The sequence below is a fragment of the Tiliqua scincoides genome, chromosome 1, assembly GCF_035046505.1.
Source record: "Tiliqua scincoides isolate rTilSci1 chromosome 1, rTilSci1.hap2, whole genome shotgun sequence".
NCBI lineage: Eukaryota > Metazoa > Chordata > Lepidosauria > Squamata > Scincidae > Tiliqua > Tiliqua scincoides.
In genome coordinates this window covers 134645426-134665991 of record NC_089821.1, presented here as the reverse complement: position 1 = coordinate 134665991, position 20566 = coordinate 134645426, and the positions used below count along the sequence as shown (strand labels likewise).

Sequence of the window (20566 nt, the reverse complement as noted above, 5' to 3'; positions counted from 1 at the left end):
TTCCAACAACCTGCACTGCACAATCACCCCTTTGCAGCTTTATGTGAGTGTGCGTCTGAATGTACATTTAAAGGAACATCTGCTTGAAGTACACTACACCTGGATAGCATGCCTTTGTGTAGTTTGGCTGTAAGAAGCCCAGGCTAGTTGATGTTTTCCCAGTGAGTCAGACAGTTAATTCTGGGCTTGAATGAGGCACTCATCAGAACGGGATGATGAGAACTCATCACCTTGAGGAAGGTGAACTTTTCACCCTTTGAAGAAGTGGAAGTACTTAACAACAGACAGCATTCAACCTGATAGACCAACAACTGGTCACTGACTTTAAGAAGGAAACCCTTTCCAGCGCTCAGCACCAGTGTCAACTAATGCGTGGCTATTTCACTCTCAGCTTTGATGCCCCAGGGAGGAGTCAGTCAGTTAAAAGGACCGTAACCCCCATGCACAGTTCCTGGACACAGATTTCCGAGCGAACGCGCACAGGGCGGCACTGTGAGAGTGCGAGCCTGTGGGAAGCTACACGAACCAGTGGCCGGTGCTCTTGGGTCAGGAACCATCTCCCTTACGGCGCGAAAGCACTTCACGCACAGCAACCAGATGGGAGCCTCTGCTACAGAGTCCCCCGACAGAGGCGTCCAAGTGCTTCAGCAAGGAGCAGAGGCGGCAGAAAGGGCCGCTCCCACGCGCGGCCGGCTGCGCTTCTGGCTGGCCCCCGACAGCAGGAGCCGACCCCCTCCGGCGTCCAGGAACATGCGCAGGGCCCCTTGACGCGCACAGTCCAGTGAGCGGCCGGCCCCGTCTCCGAACCTCGCAGCTTCCGGAAGGGCAGCCCCGCGAGCCTGCACGGCCTCCTCGGAAGCACGTCCCGCTGCTCCCCCGCGGAGGCTGCCGTCCTCGCAGCCCCGCTTTCTGCAGCCGCGAAGCCTCCCGGAGGAAGGCGCCGGCGACTGACGCGAGCGCAGTGCACGGCGAAAGGACAGGCGCGGGGGCCGGAGCCCGTCCCGTTCCAGCGGGCGTTCCCGGCTGCTCCGGAGGCTCCTTCCAGTGCGGGCGAGGGGCCGGCCGGGCTGCAGCAGAGCCGTCGGGGGAGAGGGAGCGGCGCTCGGCCTTCGGGCCCCGCGCAGTCACCGGCTCCGCAAGCCTTTCCCGCGAGATCAGCCCTCCGGTGCAGGGAGCGGAGCGCGTAGCCTGGCGGCGGGGAAGGCGGTTGGCCTTGGGGGCGCCAGGCGCGGGCAGTCCCGGGAGTGCAGCGGGAAGCAGCGCGGAGGGAAGGAAGGACGCGGCGAGCGAGCCCCCAGCGAGGGCCTCCAGGTTCGTATATCCGGCGGCCCTTCCCTCCGCGCCCCGCCCCGCAAGGGATGCCCTGCGGCGCTGGTCCTTCCTCGGCCTCTCGCCCGGGAGCGGGGCCTGGTGGCAGGCTCTCCTCGCCCTGAATGCCGGCCCTGCAGCACGAAGAGCCTCCGAGCCCTGAATTCGCAGTGCTCTGGCTGGGTGCGCAGACGCCGGGAGGCAAGCGGGGGCTTCGAGGGCTCTGCCTCGTGCCCTGCGGGTATTTCTCCTTGACCGCCAGCGAGGCTTTCGCATGCTGATCCGGAGCGGCCTCGGCAGATCCGCTCCCTGAAATGGGCAGCTCTGCCACCCTGCTCACGTGCACCACGGGGCCGGCTGAAGCGGGTGTGACTGGCATCCGTGCAGGTGGTGTGAGGGGTGGTGGATTCGGGCTGTTACCCTGAGCTGGCCACCACCTTCCTCCAGCCCGCCCTGCACAGATGCAGGCTGTATTGATCTGCGTTTTGCTCACTAAAAGCAAGCAAGAAGCAGACCGTCCACTTTACTGCCCCGTCCTCACGTTTCCTTCCCCTCGTGGTCAGACCCAGGAGGTAGAAGAGAGAGGAGTGCTGAAAAACGGTGGGCATTGGTTAGCCGCTGTGCAAGGAAGAAATGATGGTGAAGCAAACTTTACATGACCCCTTCTTTGTTATCCTTTTAAGTAACACAGAAAGTGCAGGGCACTCTGGGAGCTGTTGGCCTGGTCTGCGCTTCCTGTCTTTTTCAAGAGGTTTGTGCTGGAAGGAGCTTGGGGGGGGGGAGGCATTATAACAGTAGTATGAGGACAACTGGGCTGAGTTGGGGAAGAGCCAAGAGGAAGCAGCAGTGGGGCTGAGACGTAGCATTCTTTCCTCTTATCTCAGCCCCATTGTCCCAGCATTGCTTTCCTTTTTCATCTCCCCATTTGTCCTCCCCCCCCCCGTGTTGCCTGATCCCTTTTCTCTCTTGCCTTCTTCCCTCCAACATTTTCTGCCCCCAACCTTTGCTCCAACCTTGCCCTCTCCTTAGCCACAGCCCCACCTCAAATCACTCTAGTTCTGCCCCCCATTTGAGAGAACTTGTGTATTTCAAGTTTGGGCTGGAAACTAGATTGACCACTGAAGCCTATGCATGTCTACTCAGAAGTGGCTGCTCAGAAGTGGATGTTGGATAGGATTGGGCCCTTAGAGGGTTTATATTTTCAGATAGGTGAGGGACAGGCTTAACAGTTTCTGGGTTCATTTCTTTGTCTAAATAGCCATGTGTGTGCGCGTGTGCATGCACACAAGAAAACCATTTCATATAATCAGGGCTGATGCATGTCTGCATATAAGGTATATCTTTATATTTTACAAACTGTGGACATGAATCCTACAACATGCTTTCTCCCTGTTCTTTTGCTAACCTTCTGTTTGATGAAGAGTTCTGCAGAATTCCAAAGCTTGCTCTTTGACACTTCTTTGTGAATAAACTGAAAGCATCCTCCTCCTTTGACTGGTGAATAGTTGTGGACCAATGCAGTTATTCACAGTTTTATATCTTTATATGAGGGATGTGGGTGTCATCTCATCCTTTGCTTCAGCAGTCTTGGGCCAGCCCTGAGGCATCCCCACCAACAGTAAAACAGTCACTATGACCTTGCCCACTCCGCAGCCAAGTGGGGTGAGGAGAGGGTGGGTAAAGCAAAACTGAGCAAGGTATAGGAAAGGTGGGAAAACAGCTGGGGGGTGCAGTGAGACAAAGCGGGTTTAGGTGAAGCTCCCCCTTAACTTCATCTCCAGTGCCCAACCACCACTGTTGCTGCTACTGCTTCCTTGTTTGCCTTGCTGATCAGGAAAGCAGCCGTGGGGCAAGTCATGGGGGCCAGGCAAAGTAGTACACAGTGGATTCCTCCTTGCCTTCAGCTCTAGCATCTTGCTATCACTGCTTCGGCTGCTTAGAAAAGTAGGGGGCAAAGCATGGGGGGCAGTGCACTTTTAGCATGCTCCTCTCCTTTAATCTCTGCTCATATTTGACAAAAAACACAAGCAAAAAGGAGGAGGTGGTACAGGAACTGAAGGTAAGGCAGGGCTCTTCCCCACTCCACCCCCTTCTTGCCCTCAAATGCTTTCCTAAGCAGCTGGGTGAATGAAGGTGGCAGCCTGAGCATTTAGTGCCTGTGAGGTTGTTTTTCTTTTCCTCCAGCAGCTGCTATCCTGATTCTTTTCCCATTCTCTGAGGAAGAAGATAGGAGAGTAAACTGAAGGGGGGGCAACAGGATGTGGGGCACTCCATATCAGTTTGCTGCTCCTCCACTGCTTGAAACACCCGCTTCAGTCAGCCTTATGGCTAGGCCAGCCCAGCCCTTCAAGTAATGCACCCTGCTGCAGTTAGGAGCTTTATGATAGATGATGCAATCAATATATAAGGGAAGTAGTGCTGTGATGTGCACAACTTTTGTGTGTGACTATATATTTCTTCCTATAGTTACTGCTTCCTCCGGTTCTGCTGTAGTGATAAAAAACAAACATTACGTTCCTCTCCCCATCTTACCCCTTTGCTTTCCTCTTGACAAAGCAAATAATAACTTATTTGTAAAGGCATAGTTAGCTCCCAAGGCAAAGTTCACTTATCAGAAACATTCTGTATAACAAACTACTAACTTACGGATACGGGGAGGGAACAGGCTATTTTTCAACAAGACCCTTCCTTTATAACACAGTGTTGATATGCAAGTAAGAAATCAAAGGAGATTAACAGTTAATGTGCTTAGAAGCTCAGTGCTTTTGTTCATTCTGTCTGTATTTTTTTAATGTAAATGTGTTAAGAAACTTTTGTCTGCCTACTTTAAGCATTTAGAACTCTCTTTTCTCTGGTATGTCTCCCTCAATGTTTATTATATTTCCTGTAAGGTGTTGAAGACCCATTTTCATAGAAATGAGCAGTATAGTATTCTTCTGAGCATGCTAATGTTGGCCCTGAAGCAAATGGTAGGCACAGTGTTTGTTCCATCTACAAGGCCAGATGTGTTTGTTTGCAGGGCCCTTGATTTAGAAATGGAAGGCTGGAACTGAAGTAGTCTTCATGAATTCTTGGCAGAGAGCTGAGCAACCTTTGTTGCTTGTCAGAAAATTACTGGTGTGTCAGGCTGTGACAGAGAAGTCATCCTTTAAAGTAGTATGTTCTGAGATTTTAAGATTGATTAAAGCAAGTTAAAGCAGTAGGTGCATCCATGCGTGTATGTGTGTGTTCTTGAAATCACATGTGCATGCAAATTAGAATCTCTATGTAAGTTGCTGGTATATTGGTGGGTAACCTTGCAGTTAGGGCAAGTGACTCTTTCAGACAAGTAGGTTTGCCAGATCTACTGTTCAAAGCCACAGTAGGCATATAAGTACATGTATGTGTATGGGCAGGCTGACAATTTTGTACTCATCTGTCAGTATGCGATCTTGTTCTCTCAACAAATCTTCTGGGAACTGTGAAATGTAAAGAATTTCAAGGCATCCCTACTGAACGGTAAAGTAACTTTCAAGGGGGATGTCATGACTTTAGAATGCTGCTAACTTTTTCCACTGTTACTTACCCTGGAAGTTCTTCATAATTGAACTGCCCACAATGACTGCTAGGAGTATCTTTTGTAGTTTTTCTGTTGCAGTGGTACTTGTGAAATGTTTCACATCTCTTCCAGTTCTGTGTAAATAAATGCCTCAGTATCCTGAAAAAAAATTAAATTTCTTGTGGTTTCTCATTTTTGGGGAGGGGGCCTTGTGTGGAAAGGTAGGATTTTAAAGACTCTTCGTTAATCTAATGAAGAGACCCATTTTGGACCAGTGGGCAGAATATTGGATTTGGATCTTTCAAGACTGAGGACCTATGTTCCTATATTGACATTCTCTGACATGTGGACATTTTCTTCCATCCTTCTCCAGCCACTTTCTGCCAGCACCCCCATGACCACCTTCACCTCTTTCAACCTTCCTTTATTCCTTTCTTATTCCATACCCCATCCTCGATATCGTTCAGAATGTTTCCAGTGTGTATTTCCATGGATCTTTGCAATGTGACTTAAATTCCCTTTAGCTCTCCTCACTCAGTTCTTGCCCCTTTCTAAATCAAGGTAGTTTCCTGTGATGGAAATAGAAGGAAATAGCACATGGTAATGCAACTAAAAAATTCAAAATATGCTGTGAATAATAATAATAATAATAATAATTAATATGCCTAACCTCAAGGAAACATTGTTTAGACTTGTTCTTGCATGCAACAATTCTGTAAGTAAATGCCTTGGGCATTTGCTTCAGCATGGGGAAAGGAGAAAATAAGTAAATAAATGACCACATCAAGATAATATGTGCATAGTGCTTCCCCCTACCACATTGTCCCTTTTTCTGCATAGCAGTTGCATTGCTGGACTGAGTCTAAGAATTATCCTTCATGGTGTCATTGTGAGCTTATGACAGAGGCAAGGTTTCAGCTAGGCAAGTCCTGATTCCAGCTCAGTCTCTTAGCTACTTTTTGTATATTTAAAAAAAGAATACGTTAGAGTAAAGTTTGGTGTCTTTCTCAGTGACATCTGATCTTCTGTGTAGATCACTGGTTCCCAACCTGTGGTCCGTGAGACTCTGAGAAGTGGTCCATGAAGTCTCAGGAAAAAAAATAGATTGCCTTTCTTTGATTACTTCCAGTGTGCTCCCCAGTGGACCACCATAGAGGGTGGAGAATGAACTGCCTGCAGCCAGCAATAAAAGCAGCAACCCACAAATCTTCACTTATAATCTAACAAATCTCTAATAAATCTTCTCTATTACAAATTTTAATTGTTTTTCTTTTTGTATGATGGGGTGATGTTTACATGCAGGGTCCGTGTACAGGGGTAATTTGTACCTGGGCCCAGGTCTAAAAGGGGACCCATGAGGGCCCCCAGAAATTTCCTAGGATCTTATATTTTCCAGTCTCACCTGGACTTGCTGCCTGTGTGGGATGCTAGGTGCACTGCAGCTGTCACAAGCAGTATGTGCTGGGCCAAGGAATGCATACCTTACTCCTGAACACTGTCAAATTTGGGAGGAAACTGGCCTGCTACAGTAGCTCTTTGGTTTGTGGATCTGGTTACCATGAAGGAGTGTATCAAGGACACAGCTGTGGGACTACAGCTGCTGCAAAAGTATGTTTTGGTTCACACTGGTTTTTAGTGTGGGCCTAACTAAGATGATCTAATTTTCTGCAGTGATTTTCTGTATTTAAAAAATCTTCCTTAGGATTGTGTTTGGTTTTCTGTATTACTGTACCTAGCTGCTGACACTGTGTTGCCAGGTAGACCTGGGCTCCACATTGGGAAGCATGGTAAACCTGGGCTCCAAGAACTCGCCCTGTTCCGCCCTGTCCCCACCCCTGTTCCACCCACCCCTGTCATCATCCTCACTCTGTTTCATCCCTTCTCTCTTCAGAAAGGGGCCCAAATATTGTACCCCCTGATAAAATTCCTCTTGAATCTCTGTTTGCATGTGGTCCACACCAGTTCCAATTTTTGTCTCAGTGATCACTGGGTTCCTAAAGGTTGGGAACTACTGGTATGGATGGTGTGCTTTTCCTTGTAAGAAGGAGTACTGTATTCAATCATGTGAGCCCCTTCAGACTGCAGACAGTGGAATAGCTCCGTTCCAGGTTTGCCACCTTATTGAGCATTACACTTTCTTTATGTGGAGGTATGCTACCTTCTCTTTTCCTAGTTCATATTCTCCTTTACACCCTACCATTTCAGTATACTGTGCTGAGACCTGAATGGAAAATGTATAGAAATTGCTTTATGTTGTAAAGCTTGTGTAATACAAGTGACTTTGGCTGCAATCCTATACATATGCCTAGGATTGCACTGTTTATCTGTTCTGCCCTGTTTTGCATTTGAAACGTTGGATTTATATCATCTTTGGCTTGTCTGCCTTTTGCTTTTTTGTGAACACTCTTGTCTTTGTTTGCATGTCATTGGAGCTGAACTTGCAGGACTCCTTGTTTTTTGCCCTTTTGCACTAGCGTCCCTGGACCATTTCGGAGATGTCATCCTAGCTGCCAGAAAAAGGATCCCTTGTTAATAATATGTTGTTGGCAAGCTGTGCAGTAGCAGTACAATCCTTCAAGCTTGTGATGGTGTTCTGTCATCGAAGAAACAAAAAGGATTCGCTGTGAAGTTTCAGTCTAGTGCTAGGTTGAAACACCATAAGAAGAGCCTCATCTTTAGTTTTCCAGCCATGCAGTCAGTATATAGGGGTTCCCGTGGTTGCATGGTGAGGGCAGTTGTGTGGTCAAGTGGTTACACTATCTTGATGTCTGCTAGTTGTAGCTCCAGTTAGGATTATAGCTATCATACAGTAAAAATTTATAATAGTGCCATGAGATGGCACTATTAAACAACTTCTTTAAGTTATTTATAGTGTTGATTTGGAGTTGCCACTTAGTCCTTAGTCCAATCATGAGACAATGAACTTTGAAGAAGTAGAGACTGTTCCTCAGTATTTGGTGACAGTGAACACAGCTGCTGACCCGATCTTTTTTTACTTTCTTTCAGAGGCACCACTGTATGAAGAAGTAGTTCTTCACTTTGTTTGATACAGAGATCAGATTTTTTGTCTTTGCCTTTGTTTTGTTTTTTTTTGCATGGTAGTTTCAGAGTGGTATTTGCTGCAAGACTATTTTTGTTAAAATCACTAGTTCAATTTGGGAAGTACTAAGAACAACGTTGAAGCAGTTAAAGTAATTTGTGCTGTAACCCTATACACTAGTAGTTCCAAAACTCACCTGGCCTGCAGTGCCCTCATTGATCACATCACACATGATGTGATCAGCAACACTTACTTCCAGGTTGCACCAGAAAAAAAAATCTGAAAAATAACAGAAACAGTTCAAGGAGAGTGGGTGGATCCTTCTGTAGCTCCACAGAGAGCCCAAACAACCACTCTGGACTACCACACAGTGCTCTAGCATGCCACATCACGCTCATGCTGCTGAGTGACTCAGCCAGCACGGGTCCCAGAAGCCTCCTGGAATGCTTTGTGACACCTAATTGGGGAACCTCTGCCTTTATACCCTCTTGTTAGAGAGAACGTCCCTTTGCATTTATTTCCAAGTAAACACAGAATGATGCTCTTGTGGGTTATTATTTACTATAGTATTAATTCAAAGTTACATGTTTTGCGCTAGCTGTCAGAGGATGTCTCTGTTAGGTATAATGGTGTTGTGACTCTAAATAGCACATGTTATAAAAATGTCGCATTTTGTGTTATTAAGATTTGGAAGCTTTCATGGAAGTACTTCCATGATGAATATTGTTGTTTGTAATGTCAAATAATAATAATAGAGACAGCGCACAACTGCATTAAATGCTGAGCCATTACAGGTTGAGACTAATTTGTGTGGGTTCTGTTCCAAGCACTCACTTGGATTAAAAAAAACAAGGCACTATAGCAAATCAATTTAAAAAACAAAGTTTCTTTGGTCTGGTGATTAAAAAAACAGCCTTGCTGACCTTTTCACTCTAGGGTAAGAGTCATTAAGAAGACAGTCCATCAGCACTTCACTCAGCCCCTCCCTTCACCAATGCAAAATGATCACCTTTCTTTCATGTGCTGGGGAAGGGAGGGGTCCAAAGGAGAGAGAAGGATTGATGGATTGTTAGCCTGCTGCCCTCTCTCTCTCTCTCTCATTAAGGAGGCTGTTAAAGGACTGTTCAGTCGTTAAAACTGATTTTAAAGGGATGCATTTTTCCCCTTCTCCAGGGATCAGCACATTCTTTCTCATTTGCAGGGGCAATTCGTGTTGAGTCAAATCCATGAATAAAAATCTGTGTATAAATAGGCTGGACCTGAAGTAATTTGATTTTTCTCTGTAAACTGCTTTGTGAACTTTTCGTTGAAAAGTGGTATATAAATACCATTAATAAATGCAGAAGAGCTTCAACCTGTGTTCTAAGTCTTGAGGATCTCTAAGGGCACAATCCTAACCCCTTATGTCAGTGCTTTCCAGCACTGGTATAGCGGTGCCAGTGGGACATGTGCTGCATCCTGCAGTTGGGTGCAGTTCTCACGGAAGCCTCCTCAAAGTAACGGAATGTTTGTTCCCTTACCTCAGCACTGCATTGCCCTTATGTTGGTGCTGGAAAGCATCGACACAAGGGGTTAGGATTGCGCCCTAAACTGAGTACCACAAGAACAAGCTTGAAAATAAGCAGTGGTGAATAAGAATTGCCTCTTGACAAGGCAGATCTGAGTGTGTTTGATTACCTTGCAGTTTTGTAAGTAGTGTGTTGAACTACTTCTCATTCCTTCCTGAAAAGAGAAGAGAAACAGTGCTGCTTCAGGAACAAGATCCTGCATTCTTCTCTTCTTGGGAAGAGAAATGGTCCTTGTGTTGCTTTCATAAGGGAGCTGTCTTTGATAGGGCTTAATTTGAATGATGTGCCTGAGGCTTCTGACTAAACTAGTCATCACTCTTGAGTTTGATAAACCTAGACACTGCACTGTTAATGTATTTTCAAATTCCTAAATACCATGATGTAAGTGATGGTTCATTCTGAAAGGAAAGATGTGATTGCTTAATTGTCAATTTCTAAAATGCTTTCTTCTCTTTCAGCTGGCTCCCATTAATTTGTTTCAAATGGCAGATGAAATGCCAGTATATTTATAGGGCTAGTATGAAATGCAGCAGAGTCATGGTGGATGTAGGAAAATGGCCAATATTTACACTGCTTTCACCTCAAGAAATAGCAACTATTCGAAAAGCATGCGTCTTTGGAACCTCTGCTAATGAAGCTATATACATAACCCATAATGATGAGGTAAGATGATTTAACTATCCAGAAAGATGGTCATCATCAATGCATTAAACAAAAATAATCCAGGTGATTGGCATGTTTATACTCGTAGTTCCAGAAAGTGGTTTTTCCTTGTTTTGGTTTTCCTTTGGAAGAAGGATTGGCATAAGCTGGATACTCAAAGGATTCTTTGTTTTTATCTTGCTTGGTGAAAACTGGGAAAGTAAAAACCTTGTTTATTTCCCTTCTGGAGTAACTCTGGGACAGAAGGTGTCTATATTCACTCTCTTGGTGGCCCTCAGAGGCCATAAAGCTAGCATAGAAGGCATCATGACACATTCATTGCAAAAGAGCAGCTTCCACTGCAACCTTTCAGCATAGCTCTCCTTCAAGTGAATGTAAGGTGATTGTGATTATGATTATGAAATACCGTAAGGTGTGTTTATTAACTGATGATGCTGCCTTTCATTGGAGAGTTCTGCAGTAGGTTCTTTCTCAGTAGAAGAACCTGCTTGTTGTGAATATGTACATGTTAGGCCTTGGGTAGCATGTGGAGCCTGAACCAAACTAAGTCAGTAACAGAGAAGTTGCTAGCAGTTCCTAGCTGCAAGAATGTGAGTAAACAAACACAAAGATTGTTGTCTCTCCTCTGCTGGCCAGAAAGGACAGACAACAAGAATTACAACCCATTGGAATGTAGCACCTTTGCAGACAGAACGGTGCCTTATCAAGCTGATAAAATGCAGCTGTGGATCTTCAGTTGGGAGGGGTAAGAACTAAGAGGGCTAGCAACCAGACCCACTTCTGTCCTCAGAAGTGTTCTGTCCTCAGAAGTTCTGATTGGACAGTCTAAATAAGTATGAAGTCGCTCTTCATTGTGTGTAAAGGAAAGGTATGTCTTTGCCTGCATTTTTCTTCATGCTTTGTTCATTGGCTTCATGAGCAGTTCATATCCAGTATTGTCCTGATTTATGCTCTGTGCTTGGGTTATTAAACCCAGATGCGGGGGGAAGTCCAAGATGGCCGCCAGTGCTCCTTAAGTATGAAGTCACCTCGGTACTATTTGCATAAGAAGTATAATAATGAGGCCTAAGGGGTATGTCGGGTCCCTTCTTGGACAGAGGTTTTGGGTGCAACATCCTACATGCTGGGAGCGCCATTGTCCACCATGGGCATCTGGCCTCACAGGTAGCCTGGAGCTAAAAGATCTACAAGAGTAGATCTTGTAGATCTACAAGACCCAGGTGAGAGTTAGGGATTAATAGAGCTAGCCAGCTAGCTTTATTATTTTATTGCTGATATGTTTTCTAGATGTTTATGCCTCTAGCATTTGCTGCCTTATGTACTTAATAAACTAAAATCTATTTTACTAAGTTGTTTCATTGTCTGTTGGGGACAAAGGTTCAGAATCCTGCCTAACTGTTCAGCAAGCTACCAAGTGCTCATTGAGGTCTAGTAACTTGAGGACTGAAGCTTGGAGAAAGCGCTCCAAGCTTGAACTTGGAGAAAGCGCTCAGTGCCTGCAAGGGATAGAATTAAGCCTAGAGAGTCTCGGTGTCCCTGGACTGAGACACTGGCACGTACAGGGTGGTGGCAGTACTACTGAACAGGGGGCCTTGAGGGCTTTAGGGTTCGAGAACCAAGAACTCTGAGCACCCCAAACCCCCCTTAAGTTTGCGACACTGCTGTAGAAGAAACCTGCAGTCTGCCTGTCTATTAAGTGTACTGCTATGTCTGTGAATTCTCTCTTGCATACTCTGGGTGTTTTACAAGATAAGTGTTTTACTTATCTTGAACTCCGGTTCTTGAGCAGTGTATCTTGTGTGATCAGTTGTTCTTCAGAAGACAAACGCACAAGGAGGTATGTAGGTATGCTGCATTCCAGGTATGCTGGAATGTTTTCTGGATGTTGTTGCTAAGGTACTGGGCTCAGAATTGGCACTTTTCAGTTCAAACCTCCTCTCTTCCAAGAACCCACTGTGCAAGCCACTCCCTAGCCTACAATATGGGGATAATATTTGCCTCACAGAATTGTTGTAAAGATTACATTAGGGCAGTGGTTCCAAAAGTTTTTATCACCAGGACCCACTTTTGAAAAAGACAATCTGTCAGGTCCTATCTAGCTCTATGAGACTAAAAAAAAAAGTTTCACCTTACCAGCTGCTCAAGCCTGCATTCTATCCTTTTTACTATGGTGGGGAGGGGACTCCCTTCTGGGATGTTTGTTGAGCTCTGTGTTTTTCTCATCAGGATCATTCTGATGGCCTTGCATTACCCTTTACCTGGCCATGCCAAGACACAGTCATGAGTAAATGGCATGTGTGGCTCATTTTCGCTTTCTATAGGGCTCAGTACATTTTCCTTGTCATCTTGGAGGGGGAACTTCTTTCTCAAAAATGAGTTGTGCTCTGTGTTCATCAGACCAGGACCATTCTGGTGGCATTGTGTTCCCTTCGACCTGCCCTTTGATGGAGACTAAGGCAAATTTGCATGCTTAACAAGTGAATGTTCACTGCTGCTCCATTTCAGTTTCCATGGGGCTCAGTACATTTTCCTTGCCAGCTATTGGCTTGTCAGGTTCGCTTCCCACCAAAAATTTGGGTCACCACCCACAGTTTCAGATCTGCTACATTAGGGCAATACATGTGAAGCACTTTCCATACTTGGAAAGTGATATACAAATGTTGTGTATTATTATTTTGCATCCATTCTTCACTGAGTGCTGTGTTTACTGTCATAGCATGTTTTCTATGATGCGTGTTAGGGTATCCTGCTTTTTTCCAGGTTTGTCTGGGGAATTAGGGAAACCCTTCCCAAGAGGGAATCAGATTTTAGGTGGTCCAGCCTCCTGATTTCTTACTGGAGTGGATATCCCAAAGGATATCTGAATTCCATTCTGCGATCTGGAGAGCAGAAATGTATGATAAGTCACAAAAAACTGAGCATTGTTATATTTAGATTTAATTGTAACAAGGTTATATTTATAGAGGTATTAGCATTGAAATATGAAAATTAAATTTTAAACTATTTTTGTCTGCCCTGATTTTGTATTTTTTTTAAGGCTATACCCATAAATGTAAAATGTGGATTGTTCTCTTTCTAGGTTTTTGTATTTGGACTAAACTGTAGTAATTGTCTGGGGACTGGAGATAACCAAAGTACTATTGTGCCAAAGAAACTTGATATTTTATGCGGAAAAAAGATTCACAAACTCAGTTATGGGAGTGGACCTCATGTAATACTTAATACAGAAGGTAGGAGATGCTTTGTACTTCAACAATGCTCGTTGTGCACTATCTCAGTTTAAGGAAGAAATAGTTAGAAATGGGATCCGAGAATGACTTAGGCTGAAATTCTAATTACATTTTCTGGGATTAAGCCCCACTGAACACATGCATAGGATTGTATTGTGCAAGAGAGAAAAGAACTTCCCTCTGTCCACTCTTTCCATCCCATGCACAACTTAATATGTCTCAATCGGGTCCCTTCTCAAATGCCTTATTTCTAGACTGAAGAACCCCAAATGCTATAGCCTGTTCTTGTTGGTTAAGTGCCCCAGCTCACTAATCATTTTGGTCATTCTTTTCTGCACCTTTTCTAGTTTCACTATATCCATTTTTGAGATGTGGCAACCTTGCCATCCATTTGTATAATGGCATAATATTGGCCATTTTATTCTCAACCCATTTTTTAATTATTCCGAGCATGGACTTGGCCTTCTTCACAGCTACCGCACACACTGGGTCAACACTTTCATTGAACTGTTCACCATGTTAGGAGTGTGTTTTTACCTTCAACTTGTATGCCTTGTTTATTTTCAGTGCTATCCCTCAGTCTCTTCCTTAGCCTTTTATTGTAACAACCTTAAGCTGAATTTTGTATGACCTTCAGCCAGGTTGAGTGCAAAAAGGTTGGGGCTCAGTCCAGAGGGCTGCAGTGGAGACTGCTACTTTTAGAGGGCCATGTGCAGAGGCTAGTGGGCCATCTTCAAAAGTTTGGTGCAGTGTGCAAAGCCTGCCTAGTTATAAAGGGAGGCTGCCTTAGCAGAGAGGCAGACAACAAGGGAAGCAGACTGCCAGAATTTCTGCAGGCTCCAGCCAGTTAGAGGTGGGGGGAGGAGATAGAGGGTTAAAGAGATTCCAGCTGGAGTGATAGTTAGCTGGAGGTAACAGGACCAACAAGTTTTGAAACTAGTAATCTAGTCTGACTTTGCTTAATAAAATCGTTCACACCAGCTTACCTGGCCTCCTAGATTTCTTTCTAACATCTTGTCCAAGTACTACTTTCAACTATTTGACAACCCAGATGGGTCTTCCAGAGAGGGTCTAAATTTGGCCCCCAGTGAAGTCCCAAGCTTGAAATTTCTGAAAAAGGATTAAGAGAAAGGCCTGATAAGATAAAAAGCACCACCCCAAGATCTCTCTCCTGATCTGTCACAGACAGCTCAGATATCATATATCTGTAATTTTGATTTCTTGACCTAATGTGCATCAGCTTTTCACTTACTTACAGTGAAACACATCTGCTACTTAACTGCCCATTCCCCCAATTTAGAGAGATCCTTTTGGAGCTCTTCACAATTCCTTCTGGACTTTACCACCTGGGAAAGTTTAGTGTCATCAGCAAACTTGGCCACTTTGCTGTTTATCCTCAACTCCAGGTCATTTATGAACTGTTGGAGTGGTTAATAAGCAGAGCAGAGCTACACAGAGAGAAGAAAGCTCATCTTGTAATCAAAATGACCTACTATCATCAGGCTGCTTGCTATTAAGACAGAATGGTGTGTATAAGGAGTAAAAATGGAGGCTGGGGTAAAACTGAGGTAAAAGATCAGACAATACTTTACTTTCAGTTCTCAAATACTTTTTGTAAAGCATCTGGTTTAGGACCAGAGGTTTTAACAGCTTTGAACACATAAACATAACCTAGTTTATCTCTCTTGGTTTAAGAGTGCTATTTGCCGCTCTCTTGGTTTGAGAATACTAACAGCTATGCACATACATCTGTCTAGAACAGGGGTGTCCAAACTTTTTGTCAGGAGGGCCACATAATCTCTCTGATAATGTGTTGGGGGCTGGGGAAAAAAATTAATTTACATTTCAAATTTGAATAAATTTACATAAATGAATGTATCAGAATGGAACATATGAATGAATGAAGGTCTCATGTTAGCTCAGGGCAAGTAACGCCCCTTTACCTAAGGTAACACTGTTCACTGAGCATTTTTCTATCATTCTCTCTCCATGAGCTGGTCACATAGATGTGTGAACCTTTCTCCTAGCTATCTTATCAGCTAAGCAGTTTTGTGACTTTGTGTGGAATGTGCACAAATTGCAAGATGTGCCCTATTGTTTCTCTTACTTTATCTCAATTTCTCAGACTGGGAGTGGACCTTGAGTCGCTTACCCACAAGAGGAATTTCATTTTATTCCCTCTATTGAGGCCTTCCAACCCTTTGGGCCTAGCACTTGGGGTTTTTCAGCTCTCCATTTTGAGAATTGTCCATTGACACTCACTCTTTGCTTCTTGATCTTTAATCACTTCCTGATTCATAAGAGATCGTGCCCCTCTTATTCTCTGACTGTGGAGTTTTCTGAGGAGCCTTCAGTGAGGCACTGTGTCAAACACCTTCTGAAAATTCAGATATAGAAGTGTGCCCCAACAAAAACAAACCATGCAACACAGATAAGCTTCAGCAAGAACTGTAAGCTGGTAGTTAATGGTTTATTACATTGCTTCCAATAAAGTGTAGAAATGGCTAACATTTCTCCAGTCTCAGTGTAATAAACTTGTGATGCAGTTCTTGGCTGAAGTTGCTGTGGTGTTGCTGCTACATTGGCCCAACATCAGTGTCATTCTAAGTCAGCACAAAGGAGGAGGGAGAAACAAGCCCAAACAACTCGATGGTGGCGTAACCTTCCTAGTAGCTTCACCAGTGACCATGGAAACCCTGACAAGGTACACCAGACATGAGGTGGCAGTCTGGCATGTCAGGGGCCAATCATTGTAACTTACCCAGGCCAAAATTGCAACCTACCCAGGCAACCTACCCAACACTGGTGGCCCGAGAGATGTTGCCAGTGTGTGACTGAAGTAGGGACTAAGGAGGGGGGCAAGTGCAGTTTGGCTACCGCTGATGGCACATGCCATTATTTCATGGTAGTGAGGCTTAAAGAGAAGAACTGAGTATTCAAGTGTTCTTCTTAATATTTTTCCCCCTCTTCCTCTCTTTTGGTTCTGTTTTTCAACTGGTACCTGCATCTTAGGCCTTCTTAAAGAAATGTAATAGTGGCAGAATTTGTGGTTTTTGTTTCCTGTATAGATGGTGAAGTTTATGCCTGGGGACACAATGGATATAGCCAACTTGGGAATGGGACCACCAACCAAGGCGTTACACCTATTCAAGTCTGTACCAACTTGTTAATTAAGAAAATAATTGAAGTAGCTTGTGGCTCCCATCACTCTATAGCACTGTCATCGGATGGAGATGTAAGTCTGCCTTTTTCTAAAAATCAGGTGTTAACTTTTGCTGCTGAGAATGTTCTTTTTTTTGGGTGCAAAGTTTATTTATTTATTACAGATACAAGTAAGGAAAATGGGTTAAACTTAGGGTTGGGACTACATAGGTTACACATGAGGATATTGGCCATAGATTCCAACATGTCTTAATCCAAAAAAAGAAATCAACAACGACTGAAAAAAAAAATCATTGATACAAAAATTATCCTATTTGTCATTATACTAATTAATGATTTAACTAAACAATCACTATTGTTTAACTAAAGTTATTTATCCAAACATAAAAAGGCTTCAAATTTTGCACATAGAATATTCTTGCTGCTATACTGATGTGTACAATAAAATGTTTCTTATATTGGTCTTCAATTTCTGATATCACATTTAAAAGGAATATTTCTGGTTTGAATGGTACTACACAATTCAATATCTCTTGTAACAATATATATCATTTTCCAATATTTCTTTACTTTCCACATAACCAACACATTTGGTTCCCTCATTCTCTTTGCATATCTAACAAATATTTGATCCAGGGTACATATCTACAAAAAAAATTTCCACTTGTTGTTCAGCCATTTCCCCTTCCTGTCTTAGTATTTTCTTTATCCTCTGTCTTGTTGATATTTTCCTTCTTGCTTCTCCCACTGCTCCTTCCACTCCTTCTTCTTCCTCTTAACTCCCTTATATTTCTTGATCCCTCTCTTTTCTTCCGTTTTCCCCATTTTATTCTTTTTGAATTTAATCCAAAAATTCTTCTTCTTCTTCTTGAAAGGACGCGCTCTCTTTCTCTGAGAGTTCCCTCTTTTTTCTTCCTGAAAATTCTTCTAATCATAAATGCTGCTTTTTCCATCTCCTGTCTCGTTACAAAAATCTCCAATTCTTTCATTTCATCTGACATTTGGTCCATTCTTTTTCCATCCCCTCCATACTTTGTTTGTCTGTTTGTCAGGGAAGAATTTATTTGCCTCATTTGTTCAGATAGTTTTCCAACCTCTTGCTTCAGATCATTTCTGAATTCTCTCAACATTTCCATTAATGAGGTCTGGCTTTCGCTAACATCCTTTAAATTTTTTGATATCATTCTTATCAGTATCAAATCAAACCGATTCCCACAGTTAAAGAGTCATCCAATTCTTATTGTCTTGCATCCCTTCTTGTCAAAGATAGTCTTTAAGTTTTTATATCCAAAAGGGGTAGGTCAGTAATCCAATTCAAGTTAATAACACTGTCAAATTAAGTTAGTATACATTTAATTGTTCAGGTCTGAGTCAAGCCTTTTGCGGCAAAAACGAAAGTGAAAATTGTTCCATACTTTAAAGATTAATTGTTAATTTCTTTTTCATGCATACCATTCCAACAGGGTGATCCTTTATCTCTTTTCTTCCAATCATCCTTGTTACAAATAAGAAGAAAAAAAACAAAACTGCTCCAGCAGGGCCTTTTTAAATCCACATTCGCTCTTTTTCCCCTCTGGGTGGCTGCAAGCCAACATAAATAATCTTCAAGTTGTCTTTCCCTCCTTCCAATCTCTTGATTGCAATTCTTTTTATAGCCTTTTAATGAACTGGTTACTCACAGTTAAAGGCTTTGTTCGCTTTCATGTTTTATCTAGGCCGTGGGGGGGGAGTCCTCAGCTGTCCGAATCGTCTCCGAAGATGGCGTCTGGGATACGATGTGATTCAGCACAGAACAATCGGGGAAATATCTCTGAAACGCCATTTCAAGAGACTGCCCCATTCAAGCTCTCAGCCTTCGTTCCTTCTTTTTGGCAACGAAGAGTATCTCATTGTTGAGGTCCTTGGAAAACACATCTATTTAGCAGTTTCCCCTGGAGCCCTCCAAGGTTCCCTGCTACTTCACTGAGTGTTAACTCTGCCCCCTGCTGCTGAGAATGTTCTTATGAGCCTCTTTGTTCCTTAGCCCAATCTTATCAGTCCTTTGCTATGTAAATTGCTGTGAGAGTGTCTTGTTTAAAAGCACTACTTAATATTTGCTGAAAACAGGGAGGCTCCAGTATCTGTGGATCCCATATCCATGGATTCACTTATTCGCAGATCAGGTCCGCAACCCACCCCCTACCTCTGCCTCCGAAGGGTCCTCTGAGTCCTGCACTAAAAAAAAAAAGCGACTTCTGATTTCTTTGAAGCCCTCATGGGCTTCCCCAGGCCTCCTAATGCCTTATAAGGCATTAAAAAGTCACTTCTGGTTTCTCAGTGAAACTGGAAATCACTTTTTTTAGTATTGGGCTCGATCTGAGCCTGGCAGAGGCTGCTGGGCTCAGAGGACCCTCCAAAGGTAAGAGCTCCCCTCATCTCTGGAGGATGGGGGGAAGTGTTCATCCTTATCAGTGGTTTCACATAACTATACAGGGTTCCGTAACAGAGCTCCTGTGGATACAGGGGCACACCTGTGCAATAATTATATATTTGGAGGCCGTCTTTAAAAGATGAATGTGATGCTGCCAGTAATGAAACATACAAGGACATGCTAGCTGTAAGTCAAACATATTTACAAAAGCAGCAGGCATATGATTAAATAGTTGATAAGGTGATTAATGTATTTGAAAACATCATTAATGTGTCACATGCAAGCAGTGGAGTTAAAACTGGACCAATTCAAGGAGATACGTTGGTTGGAAGGTGATAAGTCAATAGCTATTTCTAAGCTGGAAAACAGATTAAGAGAAGTGATTATATGAAGCTCTTTCACAGAGCGCTAGCAGTGCCATAGATGAATTTGCCTGAATGCAAAGCAAAGCCTTGCAGTCTAACAACTTATGCTTGAAAATACCACAGTGTGAAAGTGTCAGAACTTTTGGCAAGGGCTGTGGATCTTCTCCTAGCCTTGGTTGTGTTTTGGAGAGTGGAACGCTGGATTCACCAGGGTGTTTTGCCTCTCTCTAATAGTTAATGTGATAACTAGGTTATTTTGGACTTGCAGTATAATCCTTTTTTGACTGGTGGATAGTTCTTCTTGTAGACCAATGCAGTCATTCACAATTTTATATCATCTTTGTATGTGGGAGAAGGGCGTCATCTCATCCTTTGCTTCAGCAGCAGAAAGTCTTGGACCAGCCCTGAGGCATCCCCACCAACCATTAAAAGGTTACTACATTCTTGTCCACTCTGCAGCAGAGTGGAGTGAGGAGAGGGTGGGATGGTTGTCGTGTTGTGCACCAATCATGTTAGCTGACTGGACTCGCCCCAGCAGGTCCAGCAGCGACTGTGTTGCTGTTCTGGCGGAATGCTGTGCCCAGGCCACACTGCAATAGCCGATTCAGGACATGGCAAAGACTGTCAGGGGCTCTAGAAACGGCCTGTGGGGGCCAGTGGTGAGGACTGCCCTGGACAAATTATTTATGAAGTATGTATTTTACAGTACCCAGCAGATGTTTGCTTGCAGGTTTTGGTATGGGTGGGTGAGTGCCGTTGATTTGCTGTGAGCTGAATTTGACTCCTGGGATTTTTTTTAAGGGCCTTAGAAAAGTTTTGAGAACCAGTGCTCTTAAAAGGCGATATTCCTGGTTGGAATTATTTCTGGTTATCAGCCTCTGTATAAAATGCACTAGCTGTCAGCAAGGGTAGTTTCCCCCTCCACAAAGTGGTCCTCAAGCTGGATTCTGTGTTCATCCTCAGGGTGAATTCTGTGTTTCTTCTGCCCTAGTCTGTCAACCCAAACGAAAAAGTGTGGCATACCTTGACATTAAGGGAGCCATTGGATGCCACACTTCTGTGCCTCAGGAGCTGTGAAAATCAGAATCCCTGTTTGTCTTAATGACAATCCACCACTGGCCGTATAGGCTGTATATTTTGGGTCTGCACAGCTACAGGCCATTCTTTTTCTCATTCACTCAAGGGTTCTGCCACCTCAGCAGCCAATACAGTGGTACCTCGCATAACGAATGCCCCGCGCAGCGAAAAACTTGCAGAACGAATATTTATGACCCGTGCTTCG

At 43.9% G+C, this 20566-nt stretch overlaps 1 protein-coding gene across 8 annotated transcripts in view; it reads left to right on the top strand.

The window, feature by feature from the left end:
* The first annotated feature begins 957 nt into the window (after positions 1–957).
* The window catches only part of RCBTB1 (RCC1 and BTB domain containing protein 1), a 38831-nt gene continuing 19222 nt past the window's right edge, over positions 958–20566 (top strand). For 2 of the 8 annotated variants that reach the window (XM_066633431.1, XM_066633518.1), the window contains exons 1-4: positions 1342–1549; positions 9913–10117; positions 13197–13347; positions 16416–16582. In XM_066633431.1, the coding sequence (XP_066489528.1) occupies positions 1434–1549; positions 9913–10117; positions 13197–13347; positions 16416–16582 (639 nt within the window). In that variant the 5' untranslated portion in view covers positions 1342–1433. The other 6 variants (XM_066633601.1, XM_066633684.1, XM_066633936.1 and 3 more) reach the window with 6 other exon arrangements.